The 20,313-nt window shown below is 55.1% G+C and overlaps 2 protein-coding genes across 2 annotated transcripts; both read left to right on the top strand.

Moving 5' to 3' along the window:
* Positions 1–8,706: 8,706 nt before the first annotated feature.
* DCTN6 (dynactin subunit 6) lies at positions 8,707–10,266 on the top strand. The gene is made up of 7 exons (XM_065736065.1): positions 8,707–8,780; positions 9,030–9,094; positions 9,179–9,284; positions 9,368–9,456; positions 9,601–9,648; positions 9,746–9,888; positions 9,956–10,266. The coding sequence occupies exons 1-7, from the start codon at positions 8,758–8,760 to the stop codon at positions 10,052–10,054; spliced, it is 573 nt and encodes a 190-aa protein (XP_065592137.1). The 5' UTR covers positions 8,707–8,757; the 3' UTR covers positions 10,055–10,266.
* An 833-nt stretch (positions 10,267–11,099) lies between these two features.
* On the top strand, positions 11,100–15,015 carry RBPMS (RNA binding protein, mRNA processing factor). The gene is made up of 9 exons (XM_065736419.1): positions 11,100–11,227; positions 12,790–12,867; positions 12,944–12,982; positions 13,089–13,151; positions 13,555–13,705; positions 13,988–14,118; positions 14,369–14,438; positions 14,553–14,656; positions 14,933–15,015. The coding sequence occupies exons 1-7, from the start codon at positions 11,168–11,170 to the stop codon at positions 14,429–14,431; spliced, it is 585 nt and encodes a 194-aa protein (XP_065592491.1). The 5' UTR covers positions 11,100–11,167; the 3' UTR covers positions 14,432–14,438; positions 14,553–14,656; positions 14,933–15,015.
* Positions 15,016–20,313: the final 5,298 nt, after the last annotated feature.

Genomic DNA, 20,313 nt, shown 5'->3' with positions numbered 1-20,313 from the left:
GACGGATAATGATCTTTAATGTTTTTTACACTGAATCTACGATTTCCAAATCAGTGAGGCGGACTTATTGTTAAATGCTACCTACCGGGACAAGTTATATTGGCAGAACTGCATTTCAATGTTGTAGAATGCAGTATTTTCTTGTTATGTAACTTTAGGTTTTCAGTGTTTTTCTTATTTTCCTTTTACTACATTTAACTTCCCTAGCCACGTGGTAGCTTATTTTTCAAGTTAAACAGAACACATTGAACAACAATATTTCCCTGTTGTATCAGTCTAATACCACACATCGTATCTCACACTTGGCTACACCTCCAATAAATCTGTCTCTACATTGGACAGTTAAACAAGCGGTCACAAGTCAGTCTAGCGACGGTCTTCCTATGAGTTTGTCACTTTGCTGTTTTTCTCTAAAATAATCAGTGAAGTTACGAACCACCTCTTAACAGTTAGAAACCTCTCATGTGAATATTATTAATACGGAATACACATAGAAGACCTCCAAGAAGGAAAGAGGTCTCGAGTGATCTCCTTCTTCCAGTGAGTTTAATGCTATTCGAGGAGAACTCGTAATGCAAAGAAATGCAGATATGCCAGCTTTTTCCATCTGAATGTTACATATGGAGTGCAGCTGCTTCACCTAGCTCATGTGTGTTGTTATACTTGTAACACCTGTGTTTTAGAGGAGAACCTCTAGTATGCCCTTTTGTCTAAGTTATCCGGCAACATTTTAAGATGAAAAGTAGTCTAAGCCCGATCAGAAAGATAAATGAGGAGCACAGAGAAAGAATAAGAATGGGGCAAACTACACGTTTCTGTCCCTGTCAAATGACCAGTACTAGAAAATAAAGGAATTTTCAGCTTTGGGACCGTACTGCGTCGTTCCTTGCTGGAGTGACTTGTATTCTTTGTGGTAATTACTTTTTTAAGAGAGGGAAAAAGTTTGCGAAAACTACTTGTTTTTAGGTTGTTTCTGTAAAAAAAAAAATCATGCTTTGCTTTGTGTTTTAAATGGTAGTGGTGTTGACAGCAGTCATTCCGAATTCCTAAATCAAAACTTCATTTTTCAACTTCATCCCACAAAGAATTAATTTCAGAAACAATCACACTCAAAGAACGCGATGGCTGGAAGGAACCTTGAAGCTCTTTCGGTTTCAACCCTTTGCTGTGAGCAAGGCTGCCCCTTGTGAGATTGGGATGCCCGGGGCCCATCCGACCTGGCCTTGAACGTCCCCGGCGGTGGCGTCCGCAGCTTCTCTGGGCAGCCTCGGCCGCACCTCCCCCTGGGTACAAAAAATTCCTCTTTACATCTGATCTAAATCTGCAGTTGAAGTGCTGTAGTTAAACAAGGTTTGAACGGATGAGAGAAGAACTATACCTTCCATTGAATAGTGAGAAAATGAGCCCAAACTAGACTCTGGAACTATTCCTATATGTTCACCAACACGAGCGCACAAAATGATGCTGAAATGACAGATGAAACTGTAGTGAGAGCTTTCCGATTATAGTTATGATAGCATTAAGCTCAGACTGTGGAGAAGAGAAGGGTGAAGTATACTGACTAACTAATTAAATAAGATCAAGAAGAATTGGCAGACAGAAAAAGTTAAAAAATGTAATTTGTGTCATACCAAAGGAAAACGTTTAAAAGAAAAAGCAAGCCAAGCTAAAAAAAAAACAACTCGTTAGAAAGACGAAAAAAAACCCATGGAAAGTATACATCAACAGGAAATGAGCATCACTACTTTGACTACGACTGCTAAAAAAAGTAAGTATTGTGGATTAGTATCGTAAGGATTATCTCAAACGATTTACGCAAAAAAACCAATGTGATGCATCTTCCACGTACGGCCGAGGCTAAATGAAACGGTGCAAGATGTCGCGCCATCACCCCCTAAAAACCAAGTGTGTGAGTTGAGCTCTGGCCTGCTGCTGTGTGTGTTCTGACTCTTTCTGTATAGAGTGATTAGAAGCTTCTCGTGCCTAAGAGCCTGAACGTCTTACCATAAGGAAAACATTTATGTGGCTCACAAGAAGACTGCACGGTAGGCAATAAGTCTGTGTCACGAGCGGAGAAGACAATGAGTTCTTAAAATGAGTACCGAGTACTTAAAGTGCTCTATTTTAGAATGTGGATGCTCTAAGAACAGAGAAACACGTGCAACTCGATGCGTCTGTTTTCAGCTGACTGTGGTATTTGAGAAATGCTCGATATTTACAGGAACTCGGTACATTCTGAGCTTTGCCATTTGTACGGGGAGCGCTGAGTCACAGCCTGAACCTCCGGTTGAGACCTGAAGGGAAGATCGAGTCAGCCCCGGGAGCACAGGCGAAGGCAATTCGCCTCTGCGAAGGGAAGGGGTAGAGCCAAGCTTCACACCTTTTAGACCTCCTTCAAAGGCTGACTGCCGCCGAGGAACGATCTCCTGTTGGAGATCCCTCCTTCTGGAGTTATTTCCCTGCGTTCCTAGATCCTCTGAGACAGGTGGGCATTCATTTTCCTTCCTTTTGTAACACCTTGTCTGCGCTGGTCCTTTTGCCTTTATACCATTATAGTCTAAAATTTCAGGATCGTGTTGTAGGATAGTTCAGGAAAAACTGTCATCTGCCTAAAAGCAAAAAGCTTATTTATGGTGATTTTCCTAATAGTATAGTCCCTAGACTACAGGAGACAATATTGGTTTCAATAGTTTGAACTCCATTTGGTGTCACAGAGTAGCTGACTTTGAATGATTCGAATCCTATTGCGTGCTTTTCTGAAACCGTTTCATTTGTTTAAAGTAATTTTTTCCCCCTTCTTCAAAACTTTCAATTTCTGCTGCTTGGTAGGTCCTTACCGCATGTGAAATGTTGCTGTCAAGCATCCATTTCCTCGCTGAATTAAAATCTTTGGTAGAAGATTTAAAAAAAAAATCTCAAAACCCCAACAAAATACAAATAACGACGACAATGAAGATTCCTTCACGTTATGTGACAAAGTGCAATGCTAGCAACACGATATCAAACGTGCCCCATCTGAATCATTGACCGTGTTTAAACCCACCTCTCTGTTTAGATACCTTGACTAAGGTGGCAATAGAAAGTATTATGTCAATTAGAAGCGTGTCACATTCCAAAGAGAAATTAATTGCGCTTCTATGTATCCAGAGACAAAATGTCTCTTCCTCTTTTTGTTTTTTTCTTTACAGTTATGACTTTAAATAGGAATATTTGATAGAAACAAACCAGCGTCACGTGGATAATTTTTCTCTTTGAGGTCAAACAAGAGAAACTGATATCTCTGACGTGACGTCAAATTCCTCTACTGCCGTGGAATCGCAACAGAAGAACGTTACTAAAGTGATCTGTGCTATTTAAAGAAGCTCATTAGCACCCTTATAAATTGCAGTATTGCCACTGTCAGTAACACGATATGTGGGAGTTAACGTAGCTAAAAATAAAGGATGTCCCTTAGGCGAAGAAGAATCAAAATGTTCTCTGAATAGTTTTGACTAAATCCTACATTGTAAGACACACCTGCAGTGTAAAATATGCACGTAGGAGTGGCAGGACTTAACAGCTGCATTGCAGATCATAGAGACCGCATTAAGTAATGGCTGTGGGATTATTTTCCTTTAAAGGGAAGAAATACAAGTTTGTGCTTTGCTTTGCTTACGCTCAGTTACCCGCCTCCCGTCTTCGCTACCGCTGAGACCAATCACGGTAGGAACAGTGGCTTTTCGTTTCGAAAGGATCGTATTTTTTTCCCGGGTATTTGACGCTTCTACCTTCCCCCAGTAACTGGAAACTTAAAAATGGTACAAACATTTGAAAAACATCACACTAGCAAAATCTTGAGAATTTGGCTCCTAATCGTCGACGCTGACAGTTTCATCGGCGTGATTATTTTGGCCGAAACCAGTTTGGAATTGAATTTTGTCTTGCTGCTTAAGAGTTCTTCATCAATAAGCGCTTGTCGAGGCCGTCACTGCACAAATAGATAACTCTATGGCACCTTACCGTACAAATTAAATCACAGAGACCATTGACCAGTTGAAAAAGCTGACAGTTGAAATTCTAAATCTCTTTATTACAGCTGCCAAGAATATCTGAAGAAGACATGAGGGAAGCTTTTCATTTTTATCTTTTATTTTTTCCCTCAGGTTCTCTTATCCTATAGACGGTGCCCCAATAAATGTTCAGATTTTTAGACTGGACGTTGTTTTTTTCTGCCAACTCAACTATAGATATTCTACTTACATAGTGCCTACTGTTTAATACAAAGATGAGGAGCATCCTCAGGAATGAAAATCTGACATGTAAAATGAACAGAATCGTAGAAGAGGCAGCTAAAAATGTCGTCTTCGTTGCCCTGACTTATTTCCAAAAGGGAAATTATTTCTCGGACCTCGATGCTTTCGTGGTTAAAAAATGTTAAACATCGATATTACGGGTGATGCAATGGATCAGTCAAGTACTTTCAGATTTGGTTCTCTCGATAAAATACTTCCACTGATATATTACAAGTGACTATAATGGCGTCGCAGTTTATTCAATCACAACGGGTAACCCGGAAAACGAAGGGGAAGAGGGCGTTACACTTTTCTGGAAATCGAGTTTGAAACAGTTTGAAACAGTATCTGCAAATGGAGACAGCGTAACCATTTAGGAACGGGAATGAGTGTTACTTGTTATCTACTTCACATTTTTTCTGTCAGGTTTGTAACAAATTCGTAAATACTTTGAGTTTTTGAACACGCCCAGATTTAGCCCCTGCTATTTCGGTTAAGAAGCGCTGCAGACTCGGCAATCCGCATCGGCTAACGGATCTACTTATCAGAAAATAGCTAAGTCATTGGTCTCATCTCCTACGCCTACAGCGCGCTCTCTCTGATTGTCATCCATCACATAACGCAGTTTTAATAGAATACTTCGTTTACATCACTTCACAAAAAATGTTAGTAGAACAGCATCAACATCTTCCTGTGATGTCGTACTCTGACGCAGATGCCATTTTACAATAGTACATCGCTGTCAGGTCACTTATACCATCACAGTCACAGAGCGGGAGCTTTTCATTTTGGCTGAAAAATTTTCATGTTCCGCTACATGAACTCAGACTTGTCCTTACTGATGGGAAATTCTGATCTTACATTACAGGACTACGTTAACGTTCCGATAAACAGACCGCCTCCACGTAAGTCTCCGATTTCATTTCTTTAGTGAGCAAGCATAGGGATCTCTTAATGCTTTCTGTAACGCTACTTTTCCTAGCGTCTCTCTTACGTATAGAGCGTTGGCTGATTGCAGCCATCAGGTGGTGACCGACAAACTGTGATCGTTTTGGCTGTATAAAGCGTTTGCAGCAGACGCGAAAACAGAACGCGAATTACCTTGGAGCGGTCTACAGTTACAAAACCATGACGGATAAAGGTTTGGGCAAGCGTTGCTGGGTGGCGGGAGCTCGTTTCGTTCAATCTACAGAAGGACTCTGAAATGCAGCCTTATCATTAGCACTATGGTTGGGATTATTCAGAAAAAGTAAGCTACTCGCTGGGGGATTTTCTGAAATATCGCAAGCAAACGTCAGAAGGAACGCTCCCCTTTTCTCGTGTAAGTCACAGAGGTACATTTTCTATCATCTCTCACGATATACATTGAAAGACTAACAACTCATGATGTAATTACAAAGATTCCTGCGGCTTCTACATTGGCCTAAACACAAACTCTACATGCCCAGGGATTAAAAGTATATTCAAAATTCATGAGGGATTAAAAGAATATTCAAAAGCAACTATTTTCATTAATAGAGCTGATATCATAACCTAGTAACTAAAAGGGGCTTATATCTGACAAATAAACAAGAAAACAAACAAAAAACAAAGGCAGCAAACAAAAAAAACACATTAAGGTGAAGCAGGTTTGTTGTGCTTTAACAAAGGCGAGAGTTAACAAGAATGAGCGAACTGCTTGAATTAAAACCAGCGCAAATTGTAATAGCTCTTACAAATTACAGGGATTATTTGAATGCTTGTACATTTCACAACCCGTTTCTTCAAAAAGTAATTGTGTATCAATACACTTTGAAGTCCTTTCCACTGAGCCATAACGACACCTAGGTATAAACAACACTGTTTTGAAAGCAGTAATGAATATTTACTCTACTGGAGCGAAATCGGAACCTGACAGTCACAAAAAGTAAAGAGGTCAGCTTGCATAAGACTCTACCCAGTGAAGTGATACTTAACAGCTCAGAAATAACCCAACGCAATTCTACAGCTCGGCATTCTGAATACTGAATTTGGAAACATCGCCACGTCCTCTTATAACTCCTTCTAACAACTGGCTTTGAAGCAGGAGAATGAAGTGGACACTAATGACCTAAGTTAACTTAGGCTACTGCCATGCGTTTGTTGAAACATCACATATAAAAAACATCCCACAAATAAATAACCTGGACAAAACGTACCGACAATTCTTCATTTTTTATAAGAAAATCACCGTTAAAAAGTTCTTAGAAATACACCTAATAACAAAAACACTAGATTCACCGTGACTTCGATCGTATTCCTTTTAGAAATGTTTCCCAAAGGAAAGACGCATTGAATGTGTTAACAAACGCACCTAGCGACGTTCCTTAAAAGCAAATGGTGCAAACGTGCCAAGAATTCCTTAGCATCGGCAACAAATATCTGATGAGGAAACCGAAAGAGATCATCGTTCACTAAAATGACTGCTCTATTAATCCAAGAGTGGCTTCTAGAAGCTTACCATACTTACAAACTCAGAAAACCTACAGATCGGTTCTACTAGCGTAGAACTTCTGTACGCATAACTCCCACAAAAAGAAACCTGCTCAGAAAGGAGTTAGTACATCTGCGCCATCGCCGGGACTTCTAAAGCAAGGAACTGTTAAAAAAATATATACAAAGCCCAACACCATTCGTAGGGTGCGGAGCAACACAAGACCAGCTGTGTAGCCACACCGCAACATCTGCAGCTTACTGTGACAAAGAATGAAAACAGTAATTCTGTCCTCTACGACACCAGTATCCGCCCTAGGTGAGATCACAGAATCACAGAACCGCCAGGGTTGGAAAAGACCGCCGAGATGATCCAGTCCAACCGTCCACCTACCTCCGATAGCTCTCGCTAAACCAAGTCCCTCATCACAACCTCCTTGAACCCCTCCAGGGTCGGTGACCCCGCCACCCCCCTGGGCAGCCCGGTGCAGCGCCTGACCGCTCATTTGGGGAAGCGGTACATCCCAACGTCCAGCCTGAATGCAACTTGAGGTCATTCCCTCGCATCCGATCTCTAGCTGCACGAGAGAAGAAGGAGACTTCCAGTTGACTACGAACTCCCTTCGGGTAGCTGTGGAGAGCAGTAAAGTCCCCCCTGAGCCTCCTCTTCTCGAGACTGAACAATCCCAGCTCCCTCAGCCATTCCACATATGGCCTGTGCTCCAGACCCCTCACCAGCTCAGCTGCCCTTCTCTGGACACAGAGAAACCTGTCCAGAAAATCTGGACCCCTTCACCCTACCATTCTCCTGAACGATTCAAAGTCAGCCGTCCGGAAGTCCAAAGTAGCAGTATTGCTGTCCGCTCTCCTGCCTCCACCGAGAACCAAGAACTCCACGATTTCACCGTCACTCTGACCAAGACAGCTCCCCGACCTCCACCTCTCCATTTGTGAACCGCAGGTCTAGTGGGGCGTCTCTCCCACCCGCTGCAGAAGGAAGTTATCTTCTATACACTCTAGAAGCCACCCGGACCGCTGCTTGTGTGCTGGATTCCCAGCATACGCCAGGGAAGCTGAAGACCCCCCAAGAGGACGAGGGCTGGCGATCGCGCGACTTCTGCGCGCTGCTCATAGAAGATCTCGTCTGTCTCTTCAACCTGGTTCGGTGGTCCGTAACAGACCCCACCAGGATATCTGCCTCGTTTGCCCTTCCCCTGATCCTCAGCCATAGAAATGCAACTTGATCATCCCCAGCCACGAGCTCAACAACACCGAAACGCACCCTAACAGAGAGCCACGCCACCAGCCTTCCTTCCTCGCCTCCCTTCCCGAGGAGCTCGCGGCCATCCGCTGCGGCATTCCAGCCACGGGAGTGAGCCGTCAGGGCAACTAAGTCACCGTTTGCGTGCCGCACAATGGCTCCCACCCCTCTTGCTGCCCACGCCGCCTGGACTGGCGAAGATGCGCACTTCAGCGGAGTCACGCATCAATCAGAGTCGTAACTTTAACACCGATAGTCCACATCGGTAGAAAAGCAACAGAGCATTTCAAGCACAGACTCTCGAGCACGGCTTCAGCCCGGGGCACTCCGACGTGCTGCACTCGGGGGACCGAGCAGAGCAGCTCTGCGCCCCCAGCCCTTCTCCCTGCTGCTCCTCGCACGCACTCAGCCCCGTCTCCGTGTCCGGACTTAAACACACGGAGATGAGCGTCCCTTTTCAAGCACCCACACAGCGAGAAACGGAAAGCAGAAGCGAGCGGCCAGCAGATACAACTATCCTCTCCTACCTTCCTCGTGGCATCCGCATCCTCGGGCCCCTCGGGGTTCTCCCAGCTCCTGCGCGGGGCTCAGGGCTGCTGGCAGCAAGGCGGAGCGGCACGCCGGGCCCCGCGGCCACCGCTCCGGGGACGCAGCGCCCGAGGGCGCCGAGCACAGAGCCCACCCCGCAGCCACAGGGCCGCCCTGCCGCTGGGAGGAGCCGAGCGCAGCAGACCCCTCCCAGCACGGCTCGGCGTCTGCGTAGACGGAGGCATCATGGCGGAGAAGGTGCAGAAGAGGTGAGGCCGGGCCGGGGCTGCTCCTCCCGCGGTCCACCCGCCCCTGCGGTCCCCTGAGTCCCTCGTGCGCCCCAGCGGTGCCACCCGCCCCCCCGTGCCCCCCGTCGGTCTCTAGGTGCGCCGCCGCGGTGCCCCCCACCCCGTCGGTGGTTCCCGCCCGGCAACCCCTGTGCCACCTTGCGGACCCCGATCCGTGCCCCGTGTTGTCCCCCTATCCCCACCCCACGTGGCCGCGCGTTCCCTCCGCAGCGTGAAGATCGCGCCGGGAGCAGTGGTGTGTGTGGAGAGCGAGATCCGCGGCGATGTGACCATCGGTAAGGACTGCGCCCTGTCACCCGCCCGCCCGCCCGCCGGGCTACGTGCGGGTGGCTGTGCTGACGGCGGGGCGGCTTCCGCAGGGCCGAGGACGGTGATCCACCCGAAGGCCAGGATCATCGCGGAGGCAGGGCCCATCGTGATCGGGGAAGGCAACCTGATAGAGGAGCAGGCGCTCATCATCAACGGGTGCGTGCGGGGCTGCCCTCTTCCTGCCCTGCTGCGAGGGCGGCTGCTGCTAACACCGTAGTACGTTCGGCTGTCTCTCGCAGGTACCCTGAAAACATCACGCCAGAGACTGAGGAGGTGGAGCCCAAGCCCATGGTCATTGGCACCAACAACGTCTTTGAAGTCGGGTGCTGTATCCTTGTGCCGCGGGGCAACGCGTGGATGTCGCCCGGGCATGGGCAGCCTGGGGGCGCTCGAGGGGGCAGAAACCGGTTCGAAAGTGACGCTGGGGCGTACCTTTGGAACCCCAAGGTTTTCCTTTGACAATAACCTGTAGATTCACAGGCAATGAAAGTGGGAGACAACAACGTAATTGAATCCAAAGGTGAGCTCGGGCATTCTGCGTTCTGCTCAGTTTGCGCTGTGGCAGCGGCGGTGCGTGGCTGCGAGCGGGGCGGCCCTCACGGGGACTCTCCTTACAGCATTTGTCGGTAGGAACGTGATCCTGACGAGCGGCTGCATCATCGGGGCCTGCTGCAACGTCAACACCTACGAGGTGATCCCCGAGAACACCGTCATCTACGGGGCCGACTGCCTCCGCCGCGTGCAGACCGAGCGGCCGCAGGTAGGGGTCCCCCCATCGCCACGCTCCCCTCGTGGCTGCCCGTTGCTGACAGCGCCGCTCTTTCCAGCCCCAGACGCTGCAGCTGGACTTCCTGATGAAAATCCTGCCCAACTACCATCACCTGAAGAAGACGATGAAGGCTGCGTCCACCCCTGTTAAGAGCTGAAAGCCCTCGGCCATCGCTTGCGTGCCGGGGGTCCCTTGTCCTCTGGGCATCGTACAGCTCAGAAAGCAGCTGGGTGCTGCACCCTTCCTTCCGGCTCGTGTCTTTTATTTATAGCCCCCCAAGCTCGGCAGGCTGTGGACCTGCTCTCTCCCTCGTGCCACCTCTTAACATTCCACATACTTTATGGGAATAAAGCGGTTCTGCTCGTGCTGCAGCGTGCGCTTGCCGTTCTTTCCTCCGTGCTCTGGGCTGGGCAATGGAGGGCCGCAAAGTACTGCCACGAGCACTGAGCACCGCCTTTAAGCCCGCGGTGCTGTCGTGTCGCAGCCGCGGGCCAGAAGGCACCCTGAGTCCCGAGGTGTGGCGACGGATCCCGCAGCGGCCGGTAGAGGGAAGCCGGGCCTGGCCCGGCGCTGAGCGGCAGCGAGAGGCCGAGCGGAGATAGCAGGACTGCAGCGGGGAGCAGGCGGTGGGCCGTGGGGCTCTGCGCAGCCCACCCCGTCTGTGTGCGCGGGGAAACGGAGCGTTGCAGCTCCTGGCGGGGACCGGAGCCTTGCCGTCCCGACGTGGGTGCAGCGCCGCTCAGGACGCGCAGAAATCCCTCAGGCTGAGCCTAAATACGGGCCGCGAGCGCCGTCCCAAGGGCTTCCGCCACCCCAAAGCAGGGCCGGCCACGCTGTACGGAGACGGCCGCCCCAGTGTCCCACTCGTTCCCGACACCCAGCCGATATCACGCGTTCCTGTGGCCGCGTCCCCAGCCTTGTCAGACCTCCCGTCCCACAGCCTGCGTGCCACGCGCTCGACGGCGCGTCCGCAGCCCCACGTGCTACGTACCCCACCTCGCTTCCCACGTCCTGACCCCAACGCCCGCGTCCCCGGCCACGCACGCCGTGCATCGACAATCGCGTCCCAGCCCACAATCCTTTGTCCTCCATCCCGGCCCCGCGTCCAACCCCCACCTCCCGTCCCCGGCCCCGTCCCGCCCCGCGTCCCACCCCCAGCGCCGTGCGCCCGCCCGGCCCGGCCCCGCCCCGCCCGGCCCCGCTCCCTCCCGCCCGCCGCAGGGCCGCGCCGGAGGCAGCCGCGGGCGGGTGGCGGTGCGGTGGCGGCACCATGAGCAGCGGCGCCGCCGAGCGGGAGGGCCCCGCCGAGCCGGCTCTGCCCGAGGAGGAGGTAGCCGGCCGGGGGGGGGGGGGAGTGGGCGACTCGCGGGGCGGCCCCCACGCGTGTCCGCGGGGTCCCGCGAGCCTGGGCGTGGGGCTCGGGGCGCGGCGAGAGACGATGGAAGTTGAGGCGGGCGGGCTGAGGGGCGGCCCGGAGCCGGGGTGCGCCGCGGATAGAGGGGTTCGGGACGTTCGGACACGCGCGGGGGGCGGGCACACCGCCGCGTGCCCAGGGAGCGGAGGAGCCCCGCTGGGCGGCGGGACGGACGGCCGCGGGGAGCAGGGACGGCGGCCCCGTTGGGCCGCTGGCGGGACCGCTCCCGGCGCACCCACGAGGTCGGCGCCCGCCGCTGCGCCCTGTCCGCGGCATGCCGGGCGGGGGTCGGGGCGGGGGCATCCGAGCGGCTCACCGCTAGTGGAACATTAAAGCGAGCCGGGGCCGGGGAAGGTGATCGGATGCCTGCGGAGTGAGTCACCGCGCTCCTCCCGCCGGTCCCCTTCCTGCCCCGGTGGAGCTGGGCGCAGGGCCGGCGGAGCGTGACCGCGTCCTTGGGGCGGCCGAGGGGCCGCGGCGCTCCCCCCGCTGCCCGTCGCACCGCCCGCGGCCGCCGCTTCCGTGGCGAACTCCGCCCGGGCCGCTCTCGGCCGGAGCCGGGCCGCCCAGAGCCCCACCCGACCGCCCCGTGTGCCACCTGCCGGGCGTCCCCCGCTGTCCCCTTCCCAGGGCGAGGAGAAAACGTGCGGAGACGGCACGGAGGGGACAAAACGGACGCGAGGCGGTGCCTCGGGTCGCCCGGGGGCAGCGGCGGCAGCAGAGGGTGCGGGGTGGGGCGGGCAGGGGCACGGGGCGGCTCCCGGAGAGCTCCCGCATCCGCCGTCCTCGCCGGGTGACAGCCCCGGGCGAGCCGGGGAGAAAGGCTGAATGCCGAACAGCGGAGGGGCTGCCACGGAGCGTGTCAGCCCACTGCCGTGGAGGGGTGCCCGTGGGAGCCGTCCCCGTCCCCTGCAATGGGGCTCTGTCACTGCCCGCCCCGGCCTGCACGCGTAGCTCCAGCGCCACGGCTCCGTCAGAGAGCAGCCCCGCTCCGTGGGGCAGCTTTTCCCCACAGCTCCGTGCTGGGGCGGCCGTGTCCCGACTCCTGCCCCGGCCCCCCGCCCGTCCTCTGCTTTTGGGCAGGGGGGAAAGCCGAGATGGGGCTCCCCCCCCTCACGGTCCTGCTGTAATCCGGCGCTTCTCTCCCTCCTCACCGAGCACCGCAGCGCTGGCCCGACTTGGCCGACCCGCGTTTGAACTTTCAAAGAAAACAAGTCATTACCGAGGAGAAGCCGCATCTCCGTGAGGCCTAATTTCTGAAGGTTTTTTTCAGGGCCTTTATCTCTCCTATCTGCTGTGCAGCCATGGGGCTAAATTACCCGGAAAGTCAGGCTCGGGCGGGTTTGGCTTTCAGGAACGCAGCTCGCAGCGGGCACTTCCTTGAGGCTGTGAACACAGTGCTGTGCGCAGGAGCGGGGCCTGGAGACCCCGGGCAAGCTCCGGGGGGCCCGCTAACAGCTGTCGTTCTGCCCCTGCAGGTGAGGACCCTGTTTGTCAGCGGCCTGCCCCTGGACATCAAGCCCCGCGAGCTCTACCTGCTCTTCAGGCCCTTCAAGGTACTGCACCCACTGCGGGGCTCCGGGGGCCTTTATGGCGACGCGAGACCAACGGTGCTTCTCTCTTCTCCCGCAGGGCTACGAGGGGTCGCTGATCAAGCTCACCTCCAAGCAGGTAGGGGCTGTGCTGTGCCCCGTCCCCCCCGCCTGCGGCTGCCCTCGCCGACTGGGTGTGTGGTGGGGACCTGGCCCTGACTGCCCCTCGCCTCCTCTCTCCGCAGCCCGTGGGGTTCGTGAGCTTCGACAGCCGCTCGGAGGCTGAGGCCGCCAAGAATGCACTGAACGTGAGTGCTGTGACCCCCCGGGGGACGCCAAAAGAGACGGATCCCAGTATCTGTTACCCCGTGGAGACCTCCCGGGAAAGCCCGGACCCTCCCCATCCTCACGTTGAGGCAAAACGCCGCTAATCCCTGGCTGGGAGCGTGGCCGCACGGGATGCCGACTACCAAATATGGTGCTGAGCTCGAGGATGTCGGAGGAATGCGAGCCGCGGGGCCACGCTCGCTGCCAAGCGCATGAGGTCACGGCCACCCCAGCAGCCCACGGGGATACTGGGACAAAATCCGGGGCTGTTTTAGCCCAAGTGGCTTTCCTGAATGGGGTAGGGGGGGGGCAGCCCTGACGCCAGCAGCATCCCACCACGAGATTCGGGCAAACTGACCTCTGCTGCCCGTTTCCTTCCCGCAGGGCATCCGCTTCGACCCTGAGATCCCTCAGACGCTGCGGCTGGAGTTCGCCAAGGCCAACACCAAGATGGCCAAGAGCAAGCTGGTGGGCACCCCCAACCCCAGCGCGCCCCTCCCAAACGCCGTACCTCAGTTCATCGCCAGGGAGCCCTGTGAGTGCTTGCATCCTGACCCTGGTCCTGCCAGTATTTGGCCCCGGCGGACGCCCCCTTCTCACTCCAGCAGCTGGGGCAGTGATACCTAGGAGCTGGGTGCAGGGGAGCTTTTGAGGAGGCACAGCAACAGCGGGTGGGTTTGGAATCCAGCTGCTTGGGCTTGGGGTGACGCGCGGGCAGGCGATGGTGGCCCGGGCAGAAGTGCCCTTCGGGCAGAGCTTATACCTGCTATCCACCTCCCCCTTGCTTTAAGGATTAATTCTTCTCCTTTTCCTGCAGATGAGCTCACAGTGCCTGCACTTTACCCCGGCAGCCCTGAAGTGTGGGGGCCGTACCCTCTGTACCCAGCGGAGCTGGCGCCTGCTCTACCTCCTCCTGCGTTCACATACCCCGCTTCGCTGCATGCCCAGGTAACGCCGCCGGCCCACAGCGCTGCAGCCTTTGGCACAGGCAGAGCTAGCGGGAGGGAGAGGAGGGGAGCTCTGGGGCCGGCTGCCCAGAGGAAGAGCAGCGGTAAATATTATTGCAGCCTCATACTTCCCCTGTCGCGGCGGCGCTGACAGGCAGCACCTGTGCTCCTCCTGGAGGAATCGGCGCCGCAGCCCCGGGGTACGGCCGCAGCCTCTCTCCCTGCTCACCCCCTGCCCCCGTGTCTTGCAGATGCGCTGGCTCCCTCCCTCCGAGGCTGGGTCTCAGGGCTGGAAGTCCCGTCAGTTCTGCTGAATGCTGTGTAAGTGTCCCCAGGCCCTCCTCTCTGGAGCGCACCTGTGCGGTGCCGGCCAAAACCGGGGCGGGAAGGGGGACGCGTCAGCCCCGTCCCTGAGCCCTGCCGTGCCACCCGCAGGTCTCGGGTGTGTGATGGCGGCCGACGGTCAGTCTTGTGGGTATGAGCAGAGCTCCCCGGCGGCTGCTGGGCACGCGCGCTCTCCGCAGAACCACCGTGTGCTGGTAAGGAGCGCGGCGCTCGGGCACGCGGCTGTTTCCCCTGCTTATCAGCCCACAGCGGGACTGCCCTGTCACGCCACCCCCCCTCTGCCATACAGCTTCCTGCCGTACAGCCACGCTCCTTCTAAACACAAAACACAACTTCACTCTGCCCCCCACCCCGAGCGGCCACGTCCCGGTGCCACGCCTGCCTCGTGCCCCTGAGATGCGGCTGCTCCCCCAGGCAGTGTCATCTCCCCAGCCCGGCTGCGTCTGAAACCTGTGCCCCTCTCATTACAGGCTAGGAAGAAACCTCACACAAGTCTGGATTCCTCCAAGACTTTCCCACAGCCTCTATCACACATCTGTTCTCCTAGAAGAAAGCGAGAAGCATACCCAGTAATAATATTTCCCTCTTTTACACTGTATATTTGTAAGAAAGAGCGTCTTACTGCTGAAAGCGTGATTTGACAGGCATTGCCGTAGCGTTTGAAAGGTATTTTCAAACACCCCTAGGAAAGCAGACTGCCAAAAGAAAAAAAAAAAAGAGCAAAGCGAAAGCAAGTATTTTTGTACCAAACTTCCGAACAGGACAATCTCACACGGGGCCGGATGATGGTTTTTGCGCTCAACTTCCAACAGCACGCCCTTAGCGGCCTGCTCCCATCTGCAGGCCACACACCAAAGGGCAGGATACACGCTGCCTCAGCACGGCCTGTGGTGTCCGCGGTGCTCGGGCAACAGCAGCGTCGCCTCGGGACCCCGGTGCGCTGCCAGCAGTGGGGTTCCCTTCCCGGCTGCGGCGCGCGGTGCCAGCTGTGACAGGCAGCTTCCTTACCTTGGTGTGATGTTAACGGCTTGTTGCACAGCTCTGGCAAGAAGTGATGCTCACATCAGAGACGGTCAGAGACAGCCCACACCTGTAGCAAGGTGAGAATTTGCCTTCTCCTGCCACGGCTGCTCCGAGACGTTAAGGGCGATGCAGACTGCTGTGCAAGGAGTTGGACCCTCCGATCCCGATTCCGGGCTGTGGGACTGGGATACGCACCCGCTCCTGCAGGGTTCTGCTGTGGCTTCTGCACCCGGTGACGCTGGTCTGGCTGCAGAGCGCGTCCGCGGAGCGAAGCCCGAGGGAGGCTGCTGGTAGCACGGGGCGGGATGGATCCGGCACAGGGGCTGCATGCTGACGTCCTCCACGCACCGGGACAAACTGGCATGAGGAAGAGCAAAGCAAAACAGCAACAAACAAAACCAACCGCCCATTTGTTTCCTCGAAAAAGAGGTGCCAACCCAGTCTCCCATTAATCGCCTGAGCAGAACTCCCAGCCTCTCACCCTCCTCCATCTTCTGCCTGGGCCTCGTGCAGCTGGGAACAGGGCTGCCCGGGGCAGGGAAGGTGGGGGGGGGGGGGGGGACGCAGCAGAAAAGGGGTGCCACCGGGCCACTGGCACGCAGCGGGGTGGGCAGAGGTGCCTCGAGCGAGGTAGCTCTGCAGGGATGGTACAGCGCTCCCAGCAGTGGACTACTGTAGCAAACGACTTCCTGTGTTTTGTTCTGTTTTCGCGGAGGAGAGGAAAGGAGCTTCCGTGCCGTCTTCTCCGCTTTTGGACATATGTTTAAAGGTACTTTTCTATTGTAATTTTTTTTTAAATAAAGCCAGTGATTATTGTAAGTTACGCGTGGAGTGTGGCGTACTGTGATTCGGATTGGGGACACGGCCAAGGGCCCCGGCAAACGCTGGAGGGACAGGCAGCCCCCCCAAACTGCCAAGCTCTGCAGCAGGGCCTGGAGGGCAGATGGCGGCCGGCCGGCTCGCTTCGTCCTCTAGGAGGACTCCGGCAGGCAGGAAGAGGGAGCAGCAAACTGCAAGGAACGCTCCAAGTTTATAAAGACGTTATCGGTTTGTTTCTAAACTCCCCATCTTGGCACTGAGCGCGGGAGCTAAGCTGCGATTTTCCATGAGCTCAGCTGCAGATGAGGCAAATGTAACCTAGAGACGATGGGCCAGATTATCATTATTTAACACGCTGAGAATTTTCAGAAACCATCCCATCGGCCCAAGCTCCGAATTCCTCCCGCATCAATCCAGCCCTGATAACTGCGGGCTGCCCCCCAAAGGAGCCCCACCGTCAGCCAGGCTCCTGCAGCACGGTACCAGCAGCAAGCTCAGCCTCACAAGCGCGTCTGAAGGACGCCAGCGCCGGTGGCTCGCTGCTTGGGGCGGGCGAGAGGCACGGTGTCACTCAGCACCACGCTTAGCTGGCAGAGATGAGCTACGGGTTAAGGCCTCAGCGCAGGCTGCTAATCCACCCACGGCCGCCACAGGTCACAGCCTCGGGCCGAGGGAGCTCGTGGCTTTTGCCTGGGTACACGCGGCAGCAAGAGCTGCCCTGTAAGAAGGAGGTGAAAACATTTAACCTCCTGAGCCCCTTCTTTCACGTCCTCTACGCTAAAGCATTTTCGTCGCCGTGCTGGCTGGCCTTGCCCTCGCTGATGAGGGCTGAGAGCAGCGGCTGCCCGCCCAGACCCGACGTCCCCTCTGCCTGCGCTGACCTTTCCCCACGCAGGCCGGGGCCGCGCTCCCCGCGGGACAGTTGGACGCCTACGGGAGGGCCCCGCCGACAGCATTGCAAAACGGCACCGGGGAGCCCCAGGCCAATGCTGGCACCCGGTGCCACGGACAGTCCCATGGGTACGCACAGGCGGAGCTAGAAAAAACAAGATGAGAAAAGGCACTCTTCATGCTCCCGTTTTCCCAAGGCCTTCCCTCCCCAGTCCCCACCGGTCAAGGCTGGGCCAGGTGCAGGCGATGAGAGCAGCCCCCTCCCATGCTCTCGCTCTCCAGGGCAGAGGGAAAGCCCCGCTGCCAGCTCCCCAAACCGGACAGACACCGCTGAGCACCGGGGAGGGAGGGCAAAGGGCAGACAGGGCTGCCCCGAGGCCAGTCGGCGGCGCTTTCACTGGGCTCCGCTGGAGTCAGGAGAAGGAAAAACAGGGCCAGGAGAAGAGAGAAGGGACGACACCGGGGTTTAGACAGGCAGCACGGGCCAAGGGATGGCTGCAAGGTCGCTGGAGAGGCAGGCCGGGACGGAAGCTAGAAGGGAGGCACGGCAGGCCGCAAAGACCCGAGCCCGGCCTGCAGCACTCGAGCTCACCGCCACTCACAGGCCAGAGAGCAAGGTGGTGGAAGAGCTTCAAGCTGAGAGGGACCATTAGCAGCTTGCTGAAATGCTGCCTCTACAATATGGATAAGTCAACTATTAGCAGAGTCTGGACTTCATCTCCTCAGCCTCCATAATTAATAACTAGCTCAGGAGGGAATGGAGAATGCAACATAACCAAGGGAGACGGGAGGAAGTCGCACGAGTACTTCAAGGCCTTGGATGTAAGCCCAGAAGGGCAGGTACAGTCAAAAAATTAACCCAACAAAACCTCCTGCCCTCACCATCCTTTCCCCTTGCTCTGCACAACGCTCAGTCCACGAGGCTGACACAGCCAAGCACGTGGGTCCCAAATGAAGTTCTCAAGGTCAAAGCCGCCTGACTGCGGCCTGCTTGCACGTGCCGGCACCCCACAGCAGCAGATGGGGCCGGGAAGCAGCAACAAGACCGGCTCCTACCGTAGCTGAGCGGTACCGAGGCAATGAGCAATCAGAAGCAGGCCCCGGGCTCTGGGCTACCAAGGGCTGAGTTCTCCTCCCCCCAGCAGCCATCGGACTCTCGCTTGGCGCTGGGTAAGCCCTCAGCCCTAGCAGACACACACTTTCCCAGAAAAGTAGCTGCCAGCGGTCCCCGAGGCGGTAACACACTAAGGAATTTCGGCCCGGTAACATAAGCAGCGACCGGAAAGCAAGCAACGAAGCTGGAAATAATGGGACATCAGCAGCGAGGCTGCTGCTAGTTCTCAACAGCTTGCAGCCCCTCCTCACCCACAGGCAGCGGGGCCCGGCCATCCCTGGTGGCCCGGCACCGCCTGCCCGTGCTCATCGAAGTGACAGCGCGGGCCAGCCGCGTCCACGCGTGCGGGCTTTACGCCGCGCGGCAGGGCTCCCTGCCTCTCCCTGCCCTGCTCTCTAAAAGCCTGGAACGATCAAGATGAATTATAGATCAGCTCTTGTACAAACTGTCTTATGTCAGTTTTCTCATCCAACCGTGCACAATCCCGCTGTTTTCCATCCCCTTCCAGAACCATCACTGTACGGGAGGAGGCACAGCTCCTCGGAGACGAGCCAAGAGACCTCCACGCTCAGAGCTGCGACTCCCTGTGGCTATTTCACCCGCACAGGTTTCAAGACACAGGGCTTTACGTTCTGGGGGTGGGGAGGAGCAGGACGTACCCAGCAGTGCCCGGCCTGGATGCTCACTTGCACGCAGCGATGACGGGCTCGGCTCGCGCCTTTCCTGATCCACCTGAGCTCTCACCTACGCGCATAGAGGGCAAAATGCCTCCTCCCCACGGCTTCTTTGCAGCCACGGGCTAAAGGTTCGATGAGGCAAGCAAAAGGACGACGCGGGCAGCAGCGACGTACCTGAGAGCTCCCGACACTGAGAGAAAGCTTGTCTCTTCCCCAAGGCCCCGTCCGTATGTCCATCAGCATCACAGAGGGGGAGCTGAACACCTCTCTGCGCCTGGCTAATCCGGACAAGGTGATGCAGCAGCAAGGAGAACACAGATGGGAACGCTCTGGAGGAAGATAGAACAGGCGTAAGGTTTTAATAGCTGTGACTTCTTACATTAAACTTCACCAAACAAACCGATTTGGACATTACGCTGCCAGGAGGGCGAGTGGACGGGGTTCTGCCTTCAGCAGACAGGCTCGCGCTGGCAAACAAGAACAAACAAAAAAACCCAGAGACATACGACTGACTGCTGGGAGCATCTCTCATGCAGAACTAGAACTCAGCTCCTCAAATCCACACGGAAGAGAAGAGCTCTTTCTTATCTTCCGGCCTTGTGTTTTCTTCATGACCGTTTATCTGTGCCGCTTCTCAGGGGCTAGTGTAAGCATCGTGACAGCTACTTCCAAGCTAAATGCACCCTAGCAGGTTTCAAAGCCTATTTTGCCCTCGCTGTTAGCGCAGTACAGACTTCCAGCAATCAGAGGAAGCAACTGGTCCAGTCTTCCTAACAGGACCTCAACTGGAACATTCTACTTGTTTGAACACTGTAGCCTGACAACGCCACCACAGCACACCGAGCTAATCTTCTCTTCCTGCTCTCTTATGACTTGACTTAATGTAATTTTCATCTTTGAAAGTAGCCAGAGACATCTTGAGGCTCGCCCTTAACCACTTCAGCAGAGAAACTGCGCAGGTAATGCATCACGGCGTGCCGTGCAAGCTTCAGCCCACAGCAGCGGGTCACCCTGCGCAAGATGACCGGGAAGGTACCCCGTTAACACCCCAAAAGGCAAGAAGGCAACTCGGAGCTCACCGAGAGCTCCGCTTTTGTCCAAGCAGCAGCACCAGAAAAATCACGGCTCAAAAACGCAGCAGACAGAAGGAACCTTTGTCTCTGAATGAAGATGACAGAAGAGAACGGTTTTGCACGTGTGCTAGGGGTGCTTTAATGCAGAGCTAAAATGGAACAGTAAAAAGCTCCGAGACGAATCACATGTGTTCACCGGGAAGAAAATGGAAAGATGAACAGGTTTCAAAGCCAATGTGCTGCTCGCTTTATAT

Source organism: Cyrtonyx montezumae, unplaced genomic scaffold, assembly GCF_038088225.1.
Source record: "Cyrtonyx montezumae isolate F1298 unplaced genomic scaffold, pur_monq_1.0 scaffold_2, whole genome shotgun sequence".
NCBI lineage: Eukaryota > Metazoa > Chordata > Aves > Galliformes > Odontophoridae > Cyrtonyx > Cyrtonyx montezumae.
Note: the sequence above shows the minus strand (reverse complement) of the source record. Positions and strands in the feature narration are given on the sequence as shown.